At 50.3% G+C, this 25,362-nt stretch overlaps 2 protein-coding genes and 1 pseudogene across 10 annotated transcripts; all 3 read left to right on the forward strand.

Annotated features, from left to right (window-relative positions):
* Positions 1-1,681: 1,681 nt before the first annotated feature.
* On the forward strand, positions 1,682-7,606 carry LOC120661509 (protein DETOXIFICATION 40-like). Of its 9 annotated transcripts, XM_039940403.1 has the most exons (11): positions 2,765-3,195; positions 3,283-3,378; positions 3,466-3,815; positions 4,111-4,339; positions 4,436-4,492; positions 4,586-4,822; positions 5,041-5,097; positions 5,669-5,907; positions 6,206-6,324; positions 6,536-6,622; positions 7,266-7,606. In XM_039940403.1, exons 5-11 carry the CDS (start codon positions 4,461-4,463, stop codon positions 7,335-7,337), a joined length of 843 nt encoding a protein of 280 aa, XP_039796337.1. In that variant the 5' UTR covers positions 2,765-3,195; positions 3,283-3,378; positions 3,466-3,815; positions 4,111-4,339; positions 4,436-4,460; the 3' UTR covers positions 7,338-7,606. The 9 variants fall into 9 exon arrangements, with proteins under 9 accessions (XP_039796332.1, XP_039796333.1, XP_039796330.1 ...); XM_039940402.1 differs by having other exon boundaries at positions 3,466-4,339; XM_039940404.1 differs by lacking the exon at positions 7,266-7,606 and having other exon boundaries at positions 2,755-3,195; positions 3,466-4,339; positions 6,407-6,553.
* A 5,054-nt stretch (positions 7,607-12,660) lies between these two features.
* Positions 12,661-18,431, forward strand: LOC120661511 (annotated as a pseudogene).
* A 2,924-nt stretch (positions 18,432-21,355) lies between these two features.
* On the forward strand, positions 21,356-22,082 carry LOC120661512. Its single transcript, XM_039940405.1, has one exon. It carries the CDS (start codon positions 21,529-21,531, stop codon positions 21,847-21,849), a length of 321 nt encoding a protein of 106 aa, XP_039796339.1. The 5' UTR covers positions 21,356-21,528; the 3' UTR covers positions 21,850-22,082.
* The last annotated feature ends 3,280 nt before the right edge of the window (positions 22,083-25,362 follow it).

Here is a 25,362-nt window from a genome sequence, read left to right on the forward strand (position 1 = left end):
ATATTTTAAAAGTGACTCCATTAAAAGGGTTTCAAATGTGATAATCTTATGTCAACATCTTCTAGTATTTTTGACCAAAATTGGAAGTGCTTTCGTACTAGCTAGCAATGCAGTACAGCAGCAGTGATGAACTAGACCAAGGGAGATGGTCAGAGAAGCCAAACCATATGACTGCGCAAGTCCTTAGTTCTGATACTGATACCGATGCATGTGCGAGTGAGGATGCGCCTGGGATCACACCCTGGTCCATAGGACTGGGCATTCGGTTTTTTTGTTACGTTCGGTTCGGTTCAGTTTAATCGGTGTGTCAAAACTTCGGTTTACTAAAAATTGAAACCGATCGGAGCTACACAAAATAAAAAACCGAGCTGTTCGGTGATCGGTTTTTCGGTTCGGGTTTCGGTTTTTACCGAAGTTCACTGAACTTTGAGCAACCAGCACAAATGGAGCTAAGAAGCCAGCGCAACGAGCAAACAAGCACCAGAACGGGTGCAAAGCGCATGTAGCAGATCCAAGTTACAAGCAGCACAAACAAGCAACACAAAGATAAGGATGCAAGCAGCCTTATCTTATTAATATAAGAGGCAGTTCTCCTGCCGGTTCCGTTTCAAAAAAAAAAAGATGCAAGCAGCCTTGCAGCCGTGAGCCGTAATGCCATCTCCCGCCGCTTGAGACGACTTTGCCGTGCGCCGTCGCTTGGGCGCTCCTGCTGCTCGCCCGGCCCGATGCTGCTCCCGCTAGTGGCTGTGGCTCCCGCTAGCTGCTGCACGCCGCCGCTCGCTCCCGGGCGCCTGCGCGTGATGCGGGAGCGCCGGCGCGGGGAGGCCGGAGAGGCGGAGACGGCGCGTGATGCGGGAGCGCCGGAGCGGAAGGCCAAGCCGCCGCCTGGTCTGGTAGCCTGTGTGTGGCTGCTGCGTTGGGAGAGGATAAGATTTAGGGTTCAGTTTTGGAGGCAGGGTATTTGTATGCACATGTTTCGTGGACCAAGATGGGCCGCTCTAAGTTGGGCTGTTAGCTCTGCCACGCCTGCGCCCTGGTCTGGTATTTCGGTTGTTCGGCATTTTCGGTGCGTGCACGCTCAAAACCGAAGCCGAAGCCGATCACCGAATTTCGTAAACCGGTACCGAACCGAAAAAACCGAAAAACCGACAATTCGGTTCGGTTCGGATCGGTTCGGTGTTTTCGTTAAAAAAATGCCCAGCCCTACTGGTCTATGCACGAGGTCGCAGCTCGCACCGAGACAGACAGACAGTGCGTGGTCACAAGCAAGAGCAAAGATTTACCCTGTTCGCTGTGCTGGTGCTGGAGGCTGCTGCTGGAGTGGTGTGAGAGAAAAACACTGCTGGCTGGAGACTGCTGCTGGAGTGGTGTGAGAGGAAAATATTATTGGCTGGTGCTGGAGTTTCCCCAAAAAAACAGAGAGCAAAGATTCCCCGCTACTTTTGTCAGTTTAAAAAAAAATCTTTAGCGTTTCTCATAACTGGAGGCATCTGAGCACCTAAATGAGCAAGCTTTAGCAGAGGTCAGAGGACACGCCGAAAATTGTTGAATTCAGAAATGGACACACTTCGTGATGCCCTTTCAGTTTCAAAGACGCTGGACCAAAAGAGCACCGAGCAGGCTAGCAGCCACCTTTTGCTGTAGCGTCGTGGCAGAGCGTCAGAACGGCGTCGCCTTTTTCACCTACCGCGGCTGTCCTCGCTCGCTCACTCACCAAACATGCAAAGCTTGCAAGATCTGTCGTCACCGAGCGCGAGCGAGACACGGCACAGTTACACCAAAGGATGATCTTATTCTTATCACGAGCTAGCTAGACTGGCACGAACCAAAAGATCTTGCTTGCACTTGCGGCCGCTAGCGGCAGCCGGCAGCACACCCATCACACGGGCACCCTCCGTCACCCATCCACCAGTCGATCGAGATGGGTCGGACGGGTGACCACCACGCCGTCGACGGCCGGCTAGAGGCGCTGCTCTCCGGCGCCGGCGAGGGCGGCTCCGGGCCATGGCTCCGGCGCATGGCGGCGGCGGCGGCGCTGGAGCTGCGGCTGCTGGCGCCCCTCGCCGTGCCAGCCGTGGTGGTCTACATGCTCCTCATCGTCATGTCGTCCACCACGCAGATCGTCTGCGGCCATCTCGGCAACGTCCAGCTCGCCGCCGCCTCCCTCGGCAACAACGGCATCCAGGTCTTCGCCTACGGCCTCATGGTACGCACGCAACGCTGCAACGCAACGAACTCTACTACTCCAACAGTCTGCGTACGTATTCCTGTACGCACACCCATATGTATATATACTGTACAGCTCTACGTACGCACACGTGCAGCTCGGGATGGGCAGCGCGGTGGAGACGCTGTGCGGGCAGGCGTTCGGCGCCGAGAAGTACGAGATGCTGGGCGTGTACCTGCAGCGCTCGACGGTGCTGCTCATGGCCACCGGCGTGCCGCTCGCCGCCATGTACGCCTTCTCGGAGCCGCTGCTGCTGCTGCTCGGCCAGTCGCCGGAGATCGCCGGCGCCGCCACGGAGTTCGCGTACGGCCTCACCCCGCAGATCTTCGCGTACGCCGCCAACTTCCCCATCCAGAAGTTCCTGCAGGCGCAGAGCATCGTGGCGCCCAGCGCCTACATCCTCGCGGCCAGCTTCGCGCTCCACGTGCCGCTCAGCTGAATCGCCGTGTACGTGCTGGGCCTGGGCCTGCTCGGGGCCTCGCTCACGCTCAGCCTCACGTGGTGGCTCCTCGTCCCAGTGGCGGAGGGCCCAGTGTGGCGCGGTGTGGCTCTCGCCATACCTCGGCCCGGCCCATAGTGGGAATATACATCGGCCCATGAAAAAAGTCCGGTTTACCTCCCTGACCCTAGCAGCCGCAACTTCGTCAGTTCCTCCTAGTCGTCCCCGCTGCGCACCGAGGCACCGCGCGCCCGACGCCCTCGCCCAGATCCCGGCTCCCTGCAGCGGCGCCCTCGCCCTCCGCCCCTCCGGCCCCGACGCGCCTGGGCACCTCGCTGCCTCCCCGGCTCCCTGTTGCAGGCTGCAGTGGCGTGCCGGTGCCCACGCCCTCCGGCCTTCATCCCGGCTCGGCGCCTCCCCGTGTCCGCGTCGTGCCTGGGTGTCTCGCCGCCTCCCCGGCTCCCTGCAGCGGCGCGGGCGCAGCCGGCAGCCCACTCTCCGGCTCCCCGCAGCGCCGCTGCGGCATCCGGTACTCCATCCCCTCATCCCTCTACCCTCTCCCTCCATCCCTTGGTCACTCTCAAATCTCAATTACAGAATTACTCACTCACTGCAGCAGAAACTAGGGAAGGGAAGGTAGCCGCCGGCTCAAGCTCCATGGAGCAACAACCAAGCTCTAGCAGAAAAGGGAAAAGAAAGGCACAAGGAAGAGGTGAGAGAAGTAGTGTTTTTTGGGTGTTGTATAGGATTGAGAACTTAAACTAATTTACTTTAATGTGAATTTGATTATTTATTTCAGATCTAAAGAGCTATTTTAGTCCATTCGGATCCAGTAGCACAAACCCAAGCACTCATCTGTTGCAGAAGAAGGATCAAAATATTGTTGAGGCCATGTCTTTGGTTATTGACGTGAAAACACGTTTGAACAATTTGAGAAGCGAAGGTTATGAGCCACTACTTGAAGAAGTCAAAACATTTTGCCAAGAAAATGATATCCCAATACTAAATATGGAAGATAGTGTACCAAGATTTGGTAGATCAAGGAAAGGAGGGAGAAACAACATCACTCAAGATCATTACTTTTGTGTTGATACTTTCTTTGCTACCATAGATGCTATCACAACAGAGTTTGATCATCGATTCAGTGAGGTATCATCGGAATTACTTACTTGCTTTGCTTGCCTTGATCCTAGAGATTCATTCTCTAACTTTGATGTGAATAAACTTGCTCGCCTCACGGATATATATTTGGATGATTTTTCTTTTAATGACCGGAAAAGAATAAGAGACCAATTAGAAACCTTCATTATTCATGTTAGAAGAGTTGAGGCATTCAGAGCTTGTTATGACCTTGCAATCCTAGCAGTGAAAATGGTTGAACTTAAGAGGCATGAAATATTTCCCTTGGTTTATCGCCTAATTGAGCTGGCATTGCTGCTACCAGTAGCAACTACATCAGTTGAAAGAGCCTTTTCAACCATGAAGATTATTAAAACTGAGTTGCAGAACAAGATGTCCGATGGTTGGCTTAATGACTTGATGGTGGTGTATATTGAGCGAGAGATATTTAAAGGAATTGATCTTGAATCTATCAAGAAGGCTTTTCCGAAGAAAAAAGATAGAAATATGCAATTGCCAAAGTCTCCTAGACGCAACTAATAATAAATATACCGGTATAACTCTATACTCTAATTGTGTATCTTGTATTACATTTAATATTTTAACTCTAATATTTCGTTACTAATTTATGTTTTCTCTTTGTTTGATAGTTTCTTTGGTCCAATTGTTGATTTGATGCGTACTTTACGTGTTTTTCTTCATTTGAGGTACTTCTAAACCATATTTTTGTTGTGAACATTTATTTCCGTATAATATTTAAATATAATCTAGTAATCCACCGCCACACCTAAAATTTTCAGCGTCCTCCGCCACTGCCTCGTCCTGGGCCAGTTCGCGTACATCGTGTGGAGCCCGCGGTGCAGGGAGACTTGGGCCGGGTTCACCTGGGCCGCCTTCGCCGACCTGCCGGGGTTCGCCGGCCTTTCCATCGCGTCGGCGGTGATGTTGGCGCTCGAGGTCTGGTACTTCCAGGTGCTCATCCTCCTCGCCGGCATGCTGCCGGACCCGCAGGTCGCGCTCGACGCGCTCACTGTCTGGTGGGTACCCACATGGCTGCTGACTCTCTTCATTTTTCAGTATCCTGAGCTTAATTGGAATCTCTGAATCAAATACTGAAATGCTGCGCTCTGAATTCCGGTAACGATAAGCAATTGTTTCCTTTGCTGACTGTTCTCATTCCGTGTTCGGAAAAGCAGTTGGCTTGTGAAAAACATTCAATCTCCACGGACTTACGCGCTCATCATTTTGTCTGCAGCACTTCGATCCAGGCATGGGTGTTCATGGTCTCTGTGGGCTTCAATGCAGCTGCCAGGTTACTTCATCCTGCATCAGTGCGTCTCACTATATTTCTCACCTGTTGGGGACATATTTTCTCAAAAGGAAAAAAAATGCAGCATATTATGGGTACAATATGCACTTAGCGAGTCTCCTGCTCCATGTCCTAACCGACAGAAACCACACCGAAAATGAAACAGTACATTCTGCATTACCTCACCGTACAGTACGGACACATGTCTTCACTCTTCAGCAGTTCAGCGCAGCTTCCTACGATGTTGCCAAACTCACATGTCCTAACTGCGTCATCAAACTAGGCATTCAGTTCCATCTTCCATAGCCAACCTCACGAAATGCAGTATTCAATGACCCCATCCAATCACCCATTGCTATAGCTTGAGGCACATGATGATGTTTTCAACCAATACTAATACAGTGCAATTTCTTATACAATCTTCATTAATTGGAGTGTCAAATATCAGATGAGCAAATTTTTAAGTTTTATAAATCCACTTTACCAGATTTTGGTATCTCAAGTGGTCTTATCCGTATCAACAAGAATTTGTTTGTCTGAACTCGATCTTATCTGAAGAAATTGTGCACTGCAGTGTGAGGGTAGGGAATGAGCTCGGCGCCGGCAACCCCAGGTCTGCCGCGTTCTCTGCATGGATGGTCACCGCTGTGTCGGCCTTCGTATCAGCAATAGCTGGTCTCGTCACTTTCCTGCTGAGGGACAAGCTCAGCTACATCTTCACCACCGGCGAGGTCGTCTGGCGCGCCGTTGCCGACCTGTGCCCCTTGCTCGTTGGGACCATCCTGCTCTGCGGGATCCAGCCCGTGTTGTCAGGTAAGGTTTCAGCAAGCGTGTTGCGGCTTAATCCTCAATTCTCAGTTACTTAAATCGGAGTGATTGTTAAGTGCAGTGGAGTATTTTCAGAGTTCAGACTTATGGAATGCTTACTAGCTAGTAGATTGAATGTGTTTAGCAGCCTTCAGCTTGGCTTGTGCTGATTCAGTGGAAAAACAACTTCAGATTGTTCACCTTTAACTCTTTGAGCTAACAAATTGTATGGAATACTTCAGTAGTTCAGTGATGTTCTGCTGTTCCAACTGAAACTAAATATTGTTTCATTGTACTCATGAAGGTGTGGCCGTTGGTTGTGGGTGGCAAGCGATGGTAGCGTACATCAACATTGGATGCTGCTACTTCATCGGCATACCCCTCGGTGTGCTTCTTGGATTCAAGTTTGACTTTGGAATCAAGGTACTGCTGATTCTGAACATGTTACATTTTAAATCTGCTTTCTACCATCGGAGATAGTAAAAATCACACCGCCCATATTCAGTTGACTTCTCGTCAGTTGTTGGAGCCTGGAGGGAGAGACTGAACAACGGTTATGAGTACTTGTCCGTAGACCATCTGCAAGTGTGAGAACAGAGCTTATTCTGATAATCTGATACGGATTACATTGCAGGGATTGTGGGGAGGCGTGATAGGGGGCACCGTGATCCAAACACTTATTCTGATCTGGATCACGTTGAGAACCGACTGGAACAAGGAGGTAAGGAACCTCTGATGGATGATGATCAGCATAGTCCTGGGAAACCGTGTCAAATATATATCGCGTGTGGGGTCCACTACTAGAAAACGCCTTAGATCCACCCAAAAGTACCCGTATGAATATGAACGGGTACCTATGCTAGCTTAGGTACGGTTCATCTTCATACCGGTATTTTTGGGGTGGATGGAACCTATGAATGAGCCTACCAACTGGTACCTAAGGCTCTCCATAGGTACCGGGTGGTAATTTTTACATTAGTATCGGGTGGTACCAACCGGTACCTAAAGGTCCTTCACGGGTTATTTCAAGCACGTGCAAATCCCAGGTTTAATATTTTTTCTTTGACGGGAGACTTAGGTACCGATTGTTTTACCTTATACTTAAGATCCAGACTTTTAGTCCGGGATACGCAGAAAACCGGTACCTAAGGGTCTCACCACCCGGTACTATAGGACTATTTTCTAGTAGTGGTCTCTTCTAGGTTATGTGGTTGTGCGGCATTTTTCGAGCTATTTATTGTAACCCAGTTCATGTTTCTATGATCATTTGGGCTCTCTAGTGGTCTTCTCTGAATTTGGCATTAACGAAAGTAGCCCTTTTGTTTTGCAATAACTTATTCCCTTTTTTGCTCATCTGGATGTAGGTTGAGGAAGCGAGGAAAAGATTAGACAAGTGGGACGACACAAGGCATCCTCTTCTCGCAAACAAGGAGTGATTGTCAGATGTGGTCTGTGGATGAAGAACCCATATGCTCAAGTAGTCAAGTTGATGCAAAATATTTCGGTTGACATCGGCTTGTGCCACTGCTATGGTCGACCACGCTGTCCAGACTCCAGAGATGAACTGATGAATAGCCTTTTCTCCGAGAACATGTTCTAATTAGTAGTTCAGTCAGGAGATCATGCTAAACTTCAGAATTACAAACTGTTATCCTCACACACTGCTTTCATTGAAACGCAGCCTTGGCATGTGTGCTACGATTTAGATTCCTTGTACCGTACCGTACCTCCGCTCGACAATACAGGCTTAAAAACAATGAAATCTACAAAATCAAAACATATTCGACTACAGTCTCAAGCAGGAGTTTATAGGGATGGTGTGTTTAAGGCCGTGTCCAACGGCCGGCGGTACCGCCGGTTTGAGCTGACGTGGTGGAGTACAAAATAACAAATTTTTAGAAATAGTCTAGTTTACACCTTTGAACTATCATAAAAACCTGATTTTCAACCTTAAATGTCAAAGCCGGATAAGATAGACCATCCAACTATTGAAACCGGACAAATTTGACCCTTTAAGTGGTTTTCCATTATATAAAAATTAAAAATATTCAAATTTAAACTAAAAAAATCATAAGTAATTCATTTTAAGTCAAAAAAATATAAAATGGGTATCATTTTTTTTTAAAATGTAGCCTATCTATTGGCACTGTCATTTATTCGAATCCATTTTTTATGTTCATCGTATTTGGTTACTTGTAGTTATGCCTATTATTTTTGAATAAATAAGATTCAAATAGAACAATAATAGATGGATTACATTTTAAAAAAAAAATTGCTACTAGTTTCATATTTTTCTATTTTAAAATGAATTAGTTTTGATTTATATCTTATTAGAATTTTTTATTTTTTCTTAAAAATACAAAACCACCTAAAGGCCAAATTTGCCCGATTTCGATAGTTGAATGACCTATCTTATCTGATTTTGTATTTTAAGGTTAAAAATCAGATTTTTACGATAGTTTAAGAGTGTAAACAGGTATTTTCCCTAAAAAAATTTTATGCTAACGGTTCTTTAGGCCCTTATTGGTTGCCTGCGAGTCGCAGTTCAGTATCTCGGGATGCAGTGAGTGACAGTTTGATTGCGTGCATCTGCTACCGGCCCAGGCTTTCGGCGTGCAAATGCCCCTCCGTGGCTACGCTCCATCCGTTCCAAATTATAATTCATTCCAAAAAATCTTGGAGGGTCAAACTATCTCAAAGTTTGACTAATATTATAAAGAGAAACACAAAGATTTATGACATCAAATAGTTATACTATGAAAATATATCTGACAAAGAATCTAATAATATTTAGTTGGTATCATAAATATTATTATCTTGTTATATAAATTTGATCAAATTTAAAAAACTTTAAATCTATAAAATTTTTGAAATGACCTATAATTTGAAACATACAGAGTACGTGAGAATCGGCCATATCTGCCGGGTCCAGATCGCGCGAGCGCAGCAAGCGCATGAGCGTGTATAAAAGTAGCATTGGTGCCTGCTCATTCAGACAACCAATCATGATCTCTATTTGGCCTGGTTGGATTAGTCCATTCAACCAAACGTCATCTTTTTGCATGCGCCGGACCTGGCCAGCCGTGGCCTAGCTCTCTCGTACGGGAAGCCAACCAATCACCCCCTTAGTCACTAGCTGATGACACGCTTATCAGAGTGTTGTGTGAGCAAGGGTAGAAACTGAACTTAGTCCCTAGCTGATGACACGCTTATCAGAGTGCTGTGTGGCTGTCCGCACCGGGTGCGCTAAAGCACCCGGTACGCCACCCTCCAGTACCGGTGTAGCAGAAAAATCCCTGCACCAGGTACTCGGGTACTGTAAAGAGGGACGGTATTGTTGCGGACGGCCGCTCGCACGGGATTTCCAGCGATGTACGGACGATACAATATCAACTCCTCCCGCCGCTGGTCCCAACCAACCCTCCTTCGCGCCGGGGCTCCGAATGGAAGGGCAGCCGCCGCCGCCGGAGCAGCAGCTGCTCTGGCCACCATCACTGCCACCGTCCTCGCTCGCACAGATCTAGCCCGTGGCGTGGAGGAGCGGCGGTGCAGCCTCGAAGGGAGGAGTGCGGCGCGGATCAAGGCCACCCGCACGCTGCTGCCCGTGTGTGTCGCCGCGTGACGCGCCACTGCCCGCCGTCGCGCCGCCGAAGAGGGAGAGGAAGGGGACGCCACCATGCTGGCCTCCGCTGCGTGCAGCAGCCCCTGCTCCATCCCGCCGCGCGCTGCTCCCCGTGTGCCCCGCCGCTCTCGCCGCCCGCGCGTGGCCGCCCTTGCGCAGGCCACGCCCGTGCCGGCCGCCGAGCACAGCCCACGCCCGCGCCGGCCGTTGCCTCGCCTCCGCGGCCCACCTCGCCGCCGCGCGCGCCACTGCGGCCCGCCTCGCCGTGCGCCGCCGCGGCCTGAGCCGGCACGCTCCGCCGTCGCCACGCCACACGCCGCCACAGCTCCCGTCCCGTGCGCGGCCGCGGCCCGAGCCGCCGCCGCTCGCGCAGGGGCTGCTGCTGTCGCTGTGCGCCGCCGGCCCAGTCAGATCCGCCCGATGCGGATCTCGCGGCGAGGGAGGTCCGCCGCCGCACGGTCACTGCGGCCCCGCACGCCCGCCGCTGCCCTGCACGCTCGCCGCCGTCACCATGAACTCGGAGCCGGACCCCGCCACCGCCCGCGCTGGCCGCTCGCCGCCTCAGACCCCCGCCCCCGGCCGCCCTGGCCGCTCGCCGCGCCGGAACCCCGCCGCCATACCGGACCCCCGCCCCTCCCGCCCGCCGGTCCTTCCGTGGCAGCAAGGCTCGGAAGGTCCCGCCGCGCGCGCAGGGGAGGGGGAAGGAGGCCGGCCGCGCGTGCAGGGCCCGGCTCGGCACCACCGCGACCTCCATGGCCGCCCCTCCTCATCCTCCACCTCGCCGCAGCTCCGTTGCGCCGCCGCGCCGCGTGCTCCGGCGAACGCGCAGGCCGCGCCCCTCCTCCTCCACCACCTCTGTGCTGCCCTCTTCTCGTGTGGACGTGCGCGATGGCGCACGGGGCGGGAGCACGTGTTGACGCGGCAGGGAGGCGCAGCAGAGGAGTTCCGGCGGAGGGAGGAGAGGGAGGAGGAGGGCGAAGCTCGGCTTGCCGCCGCCGCTGCCATGAATCGAGCAGGAGAAGGGTAGGTCGAGCAGGGAGGGGAATGGGTGGGGAGCCGGGGTGGGGAGAGAGTGAACGGGAAGAGAGAGAGAGTGAAAACGTGAAATCAGTATGACGCGTGAGTCCCGAACTTTCGTTGATACAGAGCATGAGTATAGAGTATCAACGAGTGCGGAAAAATTGAGTATAGATGAGAGAATATTGATGAATGAGATATAATATTTTTTTAGAAAATGAATTTAGAGTATGACGAGTGCGGATAGACTGAACCGGGGTACAAACTGAAAAGAAGCTTACCTTACTTTAACTTTCAGCTCTCCCTCTGGCCGACGATATTGTCAAGGTCGTTGGAGGAGGCCTAAGCGTTTGCACCGTGCTTCATGAAGAGGGCATAAATTCTTAAGAACATGTCCATTGATTAGTTCTCACAAAAATGGCCCAATTTCTCCTCCTTTTGTCATGGGATAATAATACTATCTTATCTCTACTAATGGACAGTGGCTTTTCTATACCAGATAATACCAAGTGGTAGTATTGTGCGCTATAAAAGACCTCCTTTAGAAACCATGTCCAGAGCGAGCACCTGCATGGAAAGGATGCAACAATGCACCTCCTTTAGTTTGTCATCAAATGGTAGATATCAATAATTATCTACTAAGTAAGAGTGGTGAACCACATGGTTCAAGAAAATTGGCTGAACCACACCATCTAGGATCATCCATGCATGCATAATCATTTGGTGCATTATATTCAACCGAACACACGCTAAATAGATTAGGCGTTAAAGGCGAGCAGATACTTGAAGACTATCCTCCTCATGAAACCGAAGGGAGAGAAAAATTGCAAGATGTGCGGCATCCTTTCAAAATCACATGGAGTACAATATCCTCTAGGACTCTAGGTACTGGAAAAGTGGAAATCACGTTGAGAGAAGCTCATCACCAGTTCACCATTCGTACAACTTGGAATTTTGAACCAACGGGTTTGAACTTCTCTCCTTCCCAATTAAACTAAACCAAATAAAGGGGCAAGATGTGTGATCATGTGACAAAAAGTTCACTCCAGAAACCGTGTGATCCGTTGTCTTTGGCTTGCAAAACTCGCAATAAACTTGGACCTGCAAGAAACGAACAATCATAACCCTGCTGGAGAGGGCGCCAACACAGTACCCGGCGCCGTCTATATAACAGGCGCCCACGTTCCAGCAGCCAGCTGCAAGAAGCTCACACCAAGCTTATAAGTTATATAACCAAGATGCAGCAGCCAAGCCCGGCGCCGCCGTCCGCCGCCGCCGCCTACGCCAAGGTGGAGAAGATGGACGCCGAGGAGGCGCGGCACCTCAGGGCGCAGTACCTGATCCGCAAGGTGCTGGAGGAGGCGGCGACGCCGGCACCAGCGAGGCGGCCCCGGCACTGGCGAGGGCGAGGGCGAGGATCGGCGTCCGGCTGAAGAAGCTCAGGCTCGCCATCCGGGGCGTCAGGGCGCGCGCCCGCCGCGCCGTGCGGAGGCATCTCCGGAGCCTGATGAGGAGGCTCGCCGCGCGTGGAGCGCCCGGGCCGGGATCATCAGTGAGGCCCGCACCGGAGCCTTCCTCCTGATGCCGTGCCGGCCGTGATGCCTTCAAGCTGCAACAGCGCGTGTGAAGGCAGGCCACCGTGCTCTGTTCGGTTCGAACACGGTGACAGAGGCGAGAGGAGAGGCATGGGTCGCATGAGCTCGCGGCGAGACGGTCTAGACAGATAGCGACTCTGGTGACGGTAGCAGATATTCCCCGCCAGGTCGCGACGTAGGTAGAGAATGAGTTTGATCTTGTCGGTGTCGATGTTCTGAGACGGCATCCGTCGATTCAAACACATGATATTCCAGTTGATCTGTCCTGTCGAGAAATTAAAGCTGCATTCGCGAGCACACCGAAAAGGTCTTGCAGTTCTTGCCGCGCTGCAAGCCTGCAGCACACCTGGCTATATATATATCACATTCACAGGCTCGTCCCGTAGTCCGCGGCCATCAATGGATCCATCCATGGGGCGGCGACGGGCGGGTGATGACCACGCCGCCGGCCCCAGCGAGGCCGATGGGCGGCTGGAGGCGCTGCTCTCTGGCGCCGGCGATGGCGGGGTCGTCTCGGACCCGTGGCCGCAGCGCATGTCGGCGGCGGCGGCGCTGGAGCTGCGGCTGCTGGCGCCGCTGGCCGCGCCGGCCGTGGCGGTGTACATGCTCGCCGCGGCGACGACGTCGTCCACGCAGATCTTCTGCGGCCATCTCGGCAACGTCCAGCTCGCCGCCGCCTCCCTCGGCAACAACGGCATCCAGCTCTTCGCCTATGGCCTCATGGTTGTATATTCATGCGTACCCGTGGCTGCGTGTGTACGTACGTAAACGTATCTGTGTTTGACGTATAAATACGCGTACGTGTACGTGTACGTGCTCCTTGCTCCTGCAGCTTGGGATGGGCAGCGCGGTGGAGACGCTGTGCGGGCAGGCGTACGGCGCCGAGAGGTACGAGATGCTGGGCGTGTACCTGCAGCGCGCCACGGTGCTGCTCACGGCCGCCGGCGTGCCGCTCGCCGCCGCCTACGCCTTCTCGGAGCCGCTGCTCCTGCTGCTCGGCCAGTAGCTGGAGATCGCCGGCGCCGCCGCGGAGTTCGCCTACGGCCTCGTCCCGCAGATCTTCGCGTTCGCCACCAACTGCCCCGTCCAGAAGTTCCTGCAGGCGCAGAGCATCGTGGCGCCCAGGCCCAGCGCCTACATCCTGGCCGCCAGCCTGGCGCTCCACGTGGCGCTGAGCTGGCTCGCGACGCGCGTGATGGGCCTGGGCCTGCTCGGGGCCTCGCTCACGCTCAGCCTAACGTGGTGGGCCTTCGTCCTGGGCCAGTTCGCGTACGTCGTGTGGAGCCCCAGGTGCCGGGCTACATGGGCCGGATTAACGTGGGCCGCCTTCGCCGACCTGCCCGGGTTCGCCAAGCTGTCCGCCGCGTCGGCGGTGATGCTGGTGCTCGAGGTCTGGTACTTCCAGGTGCTCATCCTCCTCGCCGGCATGCTGCCGGACCCGCAGGTCGCGCTCGACGCGCTCACTGTGTGGTGGGTCTCCGGCTTCCTTCCCCACTTCTCGTATTTATATAGGTTAACATTTCCATGAAAAATTCTTTGGAAATTACAATTATTCCTGCCTTGACTCTGACCTACATTTTCATTGTTCATTTTGTCTTTCATTCATACTACATGGATCTCACATATGCACTCGATGCTTTGAATGCAGCACTTCGATACAGTCATGGGTGTTCATGATCTCTGCAGGCCTCCAAGCTGCTGCCAGGTTGGTTTACTTCATTTTGTATATTTCCCACTGTATTGGCTTTAAGTTGAACATGTCTCTCTCTATATATAACAACTAGCCTCCAAGCTGCTGCCAGCTGCTTTTCTTCTCTTGTGCTTGAAACGGCCGGCAGCAGCATGCATTGATATTTTTCAAACATTTTTTTCCTGAAACGAAGTTCGGCATGCATTGATAGAGAAGGAGACAGTGCGGTGTCTCACCGTATCATACTGTACAGTAGAGACACATGCCTGATCGATGTCTCCGAGCTTCCCAAGATTTTCATCAACACGGTTTCCCCCGGTGCCGCCAAACCCACATGCGAACGCGATCGATGCGATGGCTGTGTGATGACCAGCCCATGCGTTCAGACTTCACTGCTCCAGTGAGCATGTATATCTACAGTGTAGTGTATATAGGACACCTGGATTTAATTTGCAACAAAGAACGCACCGAAAATGTTTTTTTAAGGGAATCATGAATTCTGATCTGGAGGAGTTTGTGCTGCGCGCAGTGTCAAAGTCGGGAACGAGCTGGGCGCCGGCAACCCCCGGTCCGCCGCGTTCTCCGCGTGGGTAGTCACCGCCGTGTCGGCGTTCGTGTCGGCCGTGGCCAGCCTCGTCACTTTCCTCCTCAGGGACAAGCTCAGCTACGACTTCACCGGCGGCGAGGCCGTCTCCCGCGCCGTCGCCGACCTGTGCCCCTTGCTCGTCGGCACCATTGTGCTCTGCGGGATCCAGCCGGTGTTGTCAGGTGAGCCTGGATTCTACTCCTACCTGGGTTTGTTTCTGGATTCTGAACGATTAACCTCCTCGCATGCCTCATGTCCAAAAGCACTGTGGAACCCGGCCTAACTCACAAGGGGTTCGGGGGTTTTCTTGGCCTGCTGTGAGAAAGTCATTCTACCTCTCAAACAATGCCGTGAGGGCGGTCTTACCCCCGCAGGTCAAGTTTTTTTTTTGAACGATTAACCGGCGGTGGTTACAAAATATTTTGACTGAACTTACCAAGGTGTGGCCGTTGGCTGCGGGTGGCAAGCAAGGACGCGTACATCAACATCGGATGCTACTATCTTATCGGCATACCCCTCGGTGCTCTCCTTGGATTCAAGTTTGACTTTGGTGTCAAGGTGCACGGCTTCAGTTCATCGGAGATTGCAAACTCGCCGTCCATTTCCAGTTGACCTGTTGGTTCTGACTTCCGTAAGCTATCTGCAAATCTGAAAACGGATCTTGCGTTGCAGGGATTGTGGGGAGGCATGGTAACACCTCAGGTGTTAATTACCTGTCATTAATGCTAATTACGGTTATTAGCGCCACAAACCACTGCAGGGAAACTTTTTAACAAATTCTGCCCAGTTCAGCCCGGACCGGTCTGACCGGTCTAGACTACCGGTTTGACCGGTCGAGCTCGAATTAGTGGTTTTGGGTCCCACAGCATTTAAATTTCTTCCTCACTCTCACAGCAGCACTCTCTCTCGCGCGTGCCCAGCTCCCTCTCCTTCACTCTCCCGTGCCCTCCCCTCTCTCCCAAACCCTCCCTCTCAAATCCCTCACCCCAAATCAAATCCAAGGCGTGGGAAGCTTCAAATTGGAGTCAAGGATCGTCTCTGGCATGAACTCCTTCCCGGGGTGAGGTGGAATCCAAGTTCTTCGTGGGGGAGGAGCCCTTTCAAGGTAAACAAGTTAGAGTTGAGTTGATCTCCTTTTCTAGGTAATTATGAGTGAATCCATTTGGTCAAATACTCTAGTTAGATCCATGAACTAAAGGCTAGAAGGGAATGAGAGTTTGAAGGCTAGTGTACTCATATAAGGTATGTCACCTAGGGTTGGGTAAATCCATCTTTTAGAGGTTTTCGTCAATTTCCTTTGGTCAAGATCATCTTTATGTATCCCTGAACCTAGGTCTGGAAAGTATTTGGAATTTGGTGGACTAGTTTAACCGCGACATGGACTCCAGCTTGTGATCTGGGTAGGACCGGTCTGACCGGTCGAAGTGACCGGTCTGACCGGTGGCGTGGCTGAGTATCAAGAACCGGTCTGACCAGTCTGGGGCACCGGTCTGACCGGTGTGGCAGTGACAGAAAGGGTTCAGTCTGGGGTAGTTAATGTAATCAGTCAGAAATTGTTTTGGGTATTGGGTTAATTATAATTCTTGCAAATCATGCATGCATTCTCTCATATCATATGCATATGCACACGTGTAGCGGCCGCGGCGGAGGAGGTCGTGTACGAGGTGGTCGCGGAACCACAGGGGCCACAGGGGCAAGCCCCGCAGAAGGAGGACCGTGGGGAGTCGGCCCAATGCCCATCTCACCCTAGTACTGAGTAGCAGACGCAAGGCAAGCCCCGGTGCATGTCCTATTATTTTAAATTATGATTCACTATGTATATGTTTTATCTATTACTTGTGCATTACGTATTAGGAATTGATTGGAACCCTAGCTGCATGATCCCTAGGTTTCCTTGAGTTTTTACTAGTATGTCTAGGTCGATTGCGGTGCCTGGCTAAATAAGTCCGGTAGAAGTCGGGCGACTTCGTGTCACTCGCGAGACACAGAAAACTTTAGAAGCCGAGTAATTGCCGGTTACTCGCGAGATACATTATTATCTTTATACTTCAGTATTTGAGAAATGGATTGAAATGGATATGGAGCTGTGAGACCGGGCGGGGATGATGGTATTAGGTTGGCAGCAGGACAGGTTCCTGGGTGTCTTAGCCCCGTCCGTGTCGATTAAGGACCGGTCGTTGTGGCAGTGCTGATCGGGGATTGAATTGTACAAACCGCATGCCGGGAGTAGGAGGTAGTCGAAACCGGTAAGCCTAGTACTGCTTTGCTTCGAAAGTACAGGACTTCAACTCACCTCCTGGGGTAGTCGCGGATAAATGGGGATGCATGTTTACTTTTGGTGGTCTCACGTTGAGCTCGGCTGACCATATGATGGTGGGGCGGTCCTGTAGTTCGAGGTGGGGAGGGGAATGGTTGGTGCGTGTGGTCCGACGGGGCCTATACGTGCCGTGTTGGTTAGGTCCACCTTGCAAGGTTAAATCGGATCGATTCGCCGTGTCTCGCGGATATGAGGGCCTTGATCTCTTTGTCACCTCGTAGCAAATGAGTTAGGATATTAGAGATATAAAAATAGATACTATTCTGAATCTTAATTGGATGCTCCAACATGCGTGTGTAGATAGGCAAACATTAGTGAGAGTCTATCTATATAAAATATGCGGCTAAAACATTGAAAGTAAGGATACACCTCTAATTGCTATTTCTGCAAAACAAACCATCAGCCAAATGCCGTGCATGTCTAGGTATGTGGGCTAAGTTATACCCACTAGTCGGGTAAGCCTTGCTGAGTATTAGTATACGGCACCCGGACATCGACTTCTGCCCCTGCTGTGTCAAGTTCATCCGCCGGGATGCAGAGGGGTGGGAGGTGGTGGAGCGAGACCCTTAGGTTAGGGGATCGTCGGGTTGTACACTCGAGGGCAGAGTGTTCAGCCTCTCTGTTTTGCGCAGACCGGTCTGACCGGCCCGTGGGACCGGTCTGACTGGTGGAGGCGGCAGAAGGGTGCCGACCGGTCCGACCGGTTGGGTGAACCGGTCCGACCGGTCGAGAAGGATCAGAACTGGTGATAGTTAGGATAGATGTATGACCTTTTGATTTCGAACTTCAGACCATCTATTGTAGAGTTTTGTAAATTAATTGCATATATTTGAACTCGGTTTGTAAAACTTATTGTTTCGTTTTCATTGAGTTTATTATTTCAAGTAATATGCCGTGTTTGTACCATATGCGCCCACCTTCGCGTGGGACTACCGGTGATGTTTCGATCGGGCCGTGGGTTGAGAAAGGATCGTCAAATTAAACTGTTAAGTTAATGTGCCCGATGTATTCAAATGACGGCCATTACGCTTAATTAGAGATTTATTTTGACGGTTCCGTCACAGGCATGATTGGGGGCACCCTCATGCAAACACTTATTCTGATCTGGATCACGTTCAGGACTGATTGGAACAGGGAGGTAAAGTCTAGCCACCTCTGGTTATCGTCATGTTCCTCGGTAGCCGCTCGTTTCACTGACAGATGATCCTTGATTAAATCTACCTCACATGCCGACTGCCGAGCCGCATCTAAGTTATGCGCCGATGCGCTATTTTAGGGCAATTATTCCATGCATTGCCTGCTTGATTGTGTGGCCATTCTATTTTGTTCCTCTCTGAGTTCTTTACAACAAAAAGGATTTTTTTTAACTTGTAAATTTATCTGCCCTTTTGTCTGAACTGAATGTAGGTTGAGGAAGCGAGGAAAAGATTAGACAAGTGGGACGACACAAGGCAGCCTCTTCTTGCAAACAAAGAGTGATTGGTGATGTCAGGAGTGGATGGAGAGTCAAGATGCTGCTGCAAGTTGATCCAATTCTGCAATGATAGACCACTCAAATGAAAATTCAGTAATGCACTAATGTGCAGTTCAGTCAGTTTCATATGAGGTCATACTATTTCAGAACTGGCACACTATTCCTCCTCACCTTGTGGGCCATGATACCCTTTTAAGGCACGGACCAGAATGCTTTATTGTTTCTTGCAACAATCATTTCAAAGAAATATGACAAGCTGCCTTAATAAGTACTTGAATGAACCGATTTCTCTTCGGTTACTAAAATCGTCTCTTTCTTTTCCTCTAAAGGAAACAGGTACTAAGTTGTTTAGTCTATGAACATCTTGGCAAAGTGTGGCTCTGAACCAAACATGCTGTGCCTAGCTCTGATCTGATCTCCAATACTTTTTTGGTGCCATCTCATCAGCCACTGCGAACTGCAATTATTGACCACAAGAATCGGTTATGCACTAATGCATGGTTTAGTTAATTTCATATGAGATCATGCATGCTATTTCAGAACTCGCAAGCTAATCCTTTGACCTCACCTAATGGCTAATGAATAGTGATACTAATTTGAGGCACCAACTGTGATGCTTTACTAATCCTTTGGTACAATTATTTACCAGAAATATGGCAAGTGGCCTTACTGAAACGCTACATTTTTTTAGATAATGGAAACGAGTTCCAGCCTCTACAAAATGTACACTAATAAAAAAATATTACAAAACATAGCCGCCCATTGGCTAACCGGGAGATGAACAAAGGGAAAATGATCTAAACCAATCCTGAGGTTATACTTCCACCCGTAATTAGCTAACTCTAAGGCGACGGTCTCCAGTGCAAGACTCGCCCTTCGGGAACAACACCTTTATCCTATCTTTGTGCTACATAGAGTGAAGCCATCGCGATTACTGAAATTGTTTAGTGTCCATCAAGCTTCAACCCTAGCGTTGCCCTGAAGGCAGCAGACGGCAGACCTGGTTGGAATTAGAAATTCTGAAGGCTGCTGGAGGCAACAACCGAAGAGACAAATGGGCGCTAGGCCTTGTCTTGCCTCATCCTTTGATACATTAGGAGCCATGAGTTCAGATGAAAAATTTAACACAAATTCATCAACAGAAAGCTAGAGCCGTTTCAACTCCCATCACCTGGACAAATGGCATGTGGGTGCCTGGGCGGTAGCATTCAGGAGAAGTTGTCTCCGGCGACCTGATAAGGCGCTCACCACTATGTGCATATCTTATGGAACCTCGTGGCCGTGCTGTGCTTGCTGAAAACAAATTCTTTTCTGCAAGGCTGGATATTGTAGTGAGCCGATATGACAAAAATTCAGGCCTGAGACGGCAGGGTTTCAGATGAAAAGAAAATCTTGAGCTGGCAATTGCGTGTCTGCAACTGTATGACAAGATTGAGAAGCTGTGAGAAACTATATTTCATCCTACTATTAACTCGTTATGCATTCATCGAACCAACTCACCTCAAAAACTAGCACAAGAGGTGGATGTGTAAGCATTTATGGCAAACAACATAGAATCAGCTAATAAGGATGACATGAAAGAAAAATACTTTCCCGGGATTTGTTAAAATTTTGACCTGCTTGAATTTAGTAAGAGGAATCATGCCTCATCTGGCTCTTTCAGTGACCTCACAGGTCACGAGTGCCGGCAGGGGCGACATGTTTAGGTGATATAGTGGAGGTCAGAAGTTATTTTCAAAATAGTGGAGGTCAGAAGCTGACCTTTTTGGCCTTTGGGCGATGTATCAGAGACAACAGTTTCCAGGCGCAAAGCGAGAGATCTGGTGCAGGCCTGCCTGGACCTGATGCAGTTTGCCTCTGACGATCGCCATTGTTTATGCCCTCATCATCAGTTGACTTGCATCGGAGCACAGCCTTGAGTCCTTGACATGTGTTGATTAGCGGCAACGGGAATCTCTGAGGAGACCAGTTCGGAAAGGACCTCTCCCGGTTGGTTGAGATTCTGATGAGAAGCTGGAAAAACGTTTTTTTTTAATTAAAGAATTAGTGTATTCTGGGAAGTGCTTATTTGCTGGAGAGGGATCAATTTGTGTTTCAGCCAATCCAGTGATGAAGCTTGTAAGGCTACTCTGATATAGTACGTATCTCAAACCAGAACCAGGGGCGAAGCTTATGGTTAGGTTGGGCTGGAATTGCCCCTGTTTTCGCCTATTCTGATCGCTATCAAGTTGTTTCGATCTTAAGTCGCTGTTACGTTTTAGGTTTCTGGGTCACATGGAACGGAAGCACATAATCGTCGCGGAGACACTAGCACCATGGTACCTCACTGGTCCGGACTTGATGTTTAAATTCCATGAGAAATTTGGAATCCATGTTTGAAGGGAGAAAGGGACGGACAGCTAGATGGGAGCGCAAAATTCTCCTAGTACCTGAAATCGCATTCAGAGCTCATAATTTGTTCGTCATGTATAGAGTTACAGCCTAGATTTTTTTTCTCTCTTCCACGAGAGACAGAAAGATACCGAGATGTGACTGAAGTTTTCTACAGTGGCCTTGTTTAGTTGCAAAATCCAAAATTCCAAAACTATCACATCGAAAGAGAATTTTATATGCATGGAGTATTAAATTTAAACAAAATAAAAAATAAATTGCATAATTTGCTTATAAATTGCGAGACGAATCTAATGAGTCTAACTAGATTATGATTAGATACTAAATTAATATAGTAACTACTACAGTACACATGTACTAATGATGTATTAATTAGGCTTATTAGATTCATCTCGTAGTTTACAGACGAGTTTTGTAATTAGTTTTGCAATTAGTCTATGTTTAATATTTCAAATGTGTAAAAATTTCATTTCAAAAACTTTACGACTGCAACTAAACGAGGCGAATGTGTGTGAGCACGTATTTTATTAAGAGGAAAGAAGAAAACACAGTTATATGAATGATGTGACTATCGTTTTTGGCAGTCTGTCATGAGCTTGGGAAAATGGAAAATGGTTATAGAGAAAATAAATAAATAAACTCGGAGATGCAAGAACTAAACAATGTTTATGAACATTGACGCTGCCTGTCCAAGTAATACCCTCATGATCTCATCAATAATTCCAAAAAATATAGGCGAGAGCCAGCCTGCAGGAGCCCTACCAATTACCGAGCACCAGCCTATATAGCAGGCGCACACGTCCCAGGACAGACGGCCAGCTGCAAGAAGCTCACACAAAGAAGCCTCCCCTGATCTCCTCCTCCTCCTCCTCCTCCTCGTCGTCGCGCCATCGTCGTCGTTGCTGCCTAGCCACAACGCGGCGTCGGTCGCGAAGATGCTGCTGCTGAGGGCGTCGACACCGTTCTCGTACGCGAAGGTGGAGAAGGTGGACGCGGAGGAGGCGCGGCACATCAGGGCGCAGTACCTGATCCACAAGGTGCTGGAGGAGAAGAGCCCCGCGGCGCGGTCCCGGCCGCCGGCGCTGGCGCGGGTGAGGACCAGGATTGGCGTGCGGCTGAAGAAGATGAGGCTTGCCATCCGGAGCGTCAGGGTGCGGGCGTGCCGGACCCTGCAGAGGCACCTCAGGAACCTGAGGAGGCTCATCGCGCTCGGAGGTCAGCAGGGATCAGGGGAGCCTGCAGGGTCGCCTTCTTGATGCCTCGCTTCCTGGGGGAAGAAAACGAAGGAAAGTTGCCATTTTTTTTTTTGTTTTTGGTGTTCTCGTGTGGATCAAAGCAATGGCTAATAACATCTGAGCTTTGCTGAGAGGTTTGGGATCACAACTTGTATCAGTTTAATTAGGTGGGGGAAGGAATCATATATATACATACAAAATGTGTAATAGTAGTAGCAATCAAGCAATGCACCTGTTCAGGTTTTGCATTTTCATGCCTTGCTGTGTTCTGGAATCCTGCTCTGCCAGTTCTGCAGAAGCCAGAGATTTCTTTTTATTCTTCATTAATTTATTTACTTTTTATATAGATTTTGCTAGTTTCTGTCTCATTTTATCATGTTCTTACTAGATGTTTTCCAATAATTCAGCAACCTCTGTATCCAACCGTCCTCAGTTTCTGGATCTGCGTTTTTTTTTGTTCCTGCACTCTGCAAGTTTGCTTGATCCCTGCTGATCTGGAGCAGGATTGACATGATCGATTTTAAAAAAAAACTCATCTTACCTGTTCCTCTTGTATACATGCAACTCTGAATCTTCAATCAGATACTTGTGTATAAATTCCACTTCTCTGCATCATGTATTTCAAAATAAATAAATAAAATTGTGCTATATTCATGCATTTTGTGTTTCTTCCTTCCATCTTCTGGAAGTTGGTTAAACAATACTACAAATCTACAATAGGAGCGGCAAAAATTAGAGGTATCCCTACATCTACCATATCATTTGGTATCAGCCTTCTGATCCTGCCGCCTATCCCCACCTTCACCACCGCCACCGCCTTCTTCTGTTCCTGCGACCACCAAGGCCGCCCAATCCCACCCATCGCTCCAGTTTGATCTGGCATGGCCCTCGCCACGCTTCATCGTATGGACACCACCCTTGATTCAATCTCCGAGAGGTTGGATCGCATGGTGCAGCTGATAAAGGAGATGACCATGGGGATAGATGCATCCATGGCTTCGCCGCCAATTCCTGCATCACCGACGCCGCCTGCTGACCTGCAGGCTCCATCTACTCCATCCCGGCAGGCGACGCCAGCGATCTTCGCGCCATCGACGCCGACACCAGCTGCGCCACCCACCGTCATCGATCCGCTTGTGGGAGGGGAACAGCAGCCCCTGCTCCGCCTGTCGAGGCCACCCTCATCGGCGCGGATCCTCGCCGGCGGCGTTTCCGCCCGTCGCGGATCCCGTTGCCCCGCCCGTCGCGGTGCAGTCCGCGCTCCTCCTCGGGCCGTCCGTCGCGGCGTCCATCATCCGTCACTGCGGATCCATCCCCGCCTGTCGCGCCCCCATCTGCGGCGGTCCGCGTCCATCCGCGCCCGTCGTGCGCCGTGCGCGTACCTCCGTCCGTGGCCGCCCGCACGCCGTCCACGCGCGCCTCCGCTTGTCCGCGTCCGCCCGCGCGTCTGCACGCGCCTCCGCCCATCCGCGGTCGTTCGTCCACCTGCTGTCGCCTGTCGGTGGCTCTTCATCGCCCATCGCAGCCTGTTGTCATGGCTCTCCGCCATCTCGTCCGCTCATTTCCCTACTTCTACGGTTGGGATTGGAGCAGCAGAGGTCCGCCTTCTATGCCGCACCCCGCGGCCAAGACTCCCACGTCCGCGCCACGCGCGGTCTCATCTGTACCGGCAAGCAGGTCCTCGTCGCCGGTTGATACGAGGTCATCACAAATGCCACTGGCCACCACCAGCACCGTCATTGTCTCCACTGACGGCTTCGCCAACAACTCCTGCAGCAACCTCGGTGGCATTCGAGTGCCCAGCGCCGCTGGCCATGTCTGCATCCACCGCCATGGACTTGCTCGGTCTACTCGACGGTCTACTCGCTGCTGGCTCAGTGGTGGCTCCACCAAGCACTTTCTCTGCATTGGCGTTCCAGCTCGAGCTCGGCGTTCTCACAGACATCATCGCCAAGAATGTCACCGTCAACAATTTTCCATCAACATCTGCAGCCATGTTCACCCACCACAGCTCGAGGACGAGCTGTCTTGGAAGGGTGGAGTAGTGTTATGGCAAGTGGAGCCGGTCCAGGGCCATGCGGTACTGTAGCGCGTGAACAGTACCGCGTGAACAGTGCCGGGAATAAAGGATTAGTTGGGTTTGTTAGGAAGGAGATAAGTTAGATTGATTCGGTTAGGATATTGCTTAGGGGTCAAGTCAGTTGTCTCTATAAAAGAGACTATCATGTATCAGTTAGAAGGAAGCAAGAAGAACCCTAAAAGTAGTCAGAGCCTCCAAAGGAGGGCGACGAACAGGTTCTTCGTGCTATCCCTACATCTACCATATCACACACTTACCTTGACAAATACCTACTACCCAATAGCTCGGAGCACGTTTCCTTTTGAGCAAAAGAAAGAGTGTGATCAGTTGTTTATGGTAGATGAGGAACAATACCTACTCCCCCATTTTCTCGGCAAACGTTTTGAAGCTAAGTACTTCATGTTCTCTCCACAGCCAGCTACTGATCATCGAGAAGAAGCAGCCAAAGAAGTCACGCTTAGCTTAACATCAAATAAAGGGCACCCGTTTGATGGATGAGAGCATGTGGCCTGTCCAGCGCAACATGAAAGGAGAGTGAACAGTTGTTTATGGTAGAGGATAAAGCAGATTCGTGGTCCAACCACGCTGAATCGGTGACCATTTGGCAGAATAACTGAGCACACAATGATGATCATCTTGAATCCAAGCAACTGGTCTTTCGCCCACGGCAGCTACTGATAATTATAAGAATGACCTCATCATCAGCTTCGCAAGGAAAATGCAGACCGTACTGAAAAGAAAATCGATGGAAAGTTGCAAGTCTGAATGAAACGCTTGGCAGAACCTGTTTAGAAAAAAAAGGGTGAAAGAATAGTTCGCTCTGTGCTCACCACGCAGCTGCGTTTAGAAAAAGTAAAAAACGTTTGAACTGAAAGTTTACAAACTATCTTTGGTCTGCTGGCAGATTTGAAAGGAGAGAAACACTAGAATTTTCGGAGCATAAGTTTCAGCACTTCCTCAGCTGTTGATCTCGATCAAATCCGAAGCTGAACCCTGGGTGCTGGCAGGGGCCAAGAGGCTAGGTTGTTTATATTTCGTAATTTTGAGTAATCAATTTTCTCTCTTTGTAATAGCAGCTGAACTCTTTTTTGTAATAGCAGCTGCATAAGCGTGCTCCGGCATTGCGCGTTGTAAAAACTCTCTTTTTTTTCTACCTATTAATACAAAGGAGAAAAAAAAGTTTACAAACTATGCTACTCGTGTCTCACTCGGTCAAGGCCATCTACCAGAAACAGCCTGACTGTCGGAAATTTCAAGCTTTGATCAAAGGCTGAGCAAAACGCTCGATATGAACGTGTCTTTTTTCTAAAGATGCTATTTGAATTGAAAATCCAAAAGGAAACGAACAAAAAAAAAAGGAAACAAGAACACTCAGCTCAATTTGAAAGTAATTAAGCGGCCGGGGTTGAACGCATCGTTGACAAATGCCACCAAGGTGTCAAGCTCACGGGGCG

The sequence above is a fragment of the Panicum virgatum genome, chromosome 2N, assembly GCF_016808335.1.
Source record: "Panicum virgatum strain AP13 chromosome 2N, P.virgatum_v5, whole genome shotgun sequence".
Classification (NCBI taxonomy): Eukaryota; Viridiplantae; Streptophyta; class Magnoliopsida; order Poales; family Poaceae; genus Panicum; species Panicum virgatum.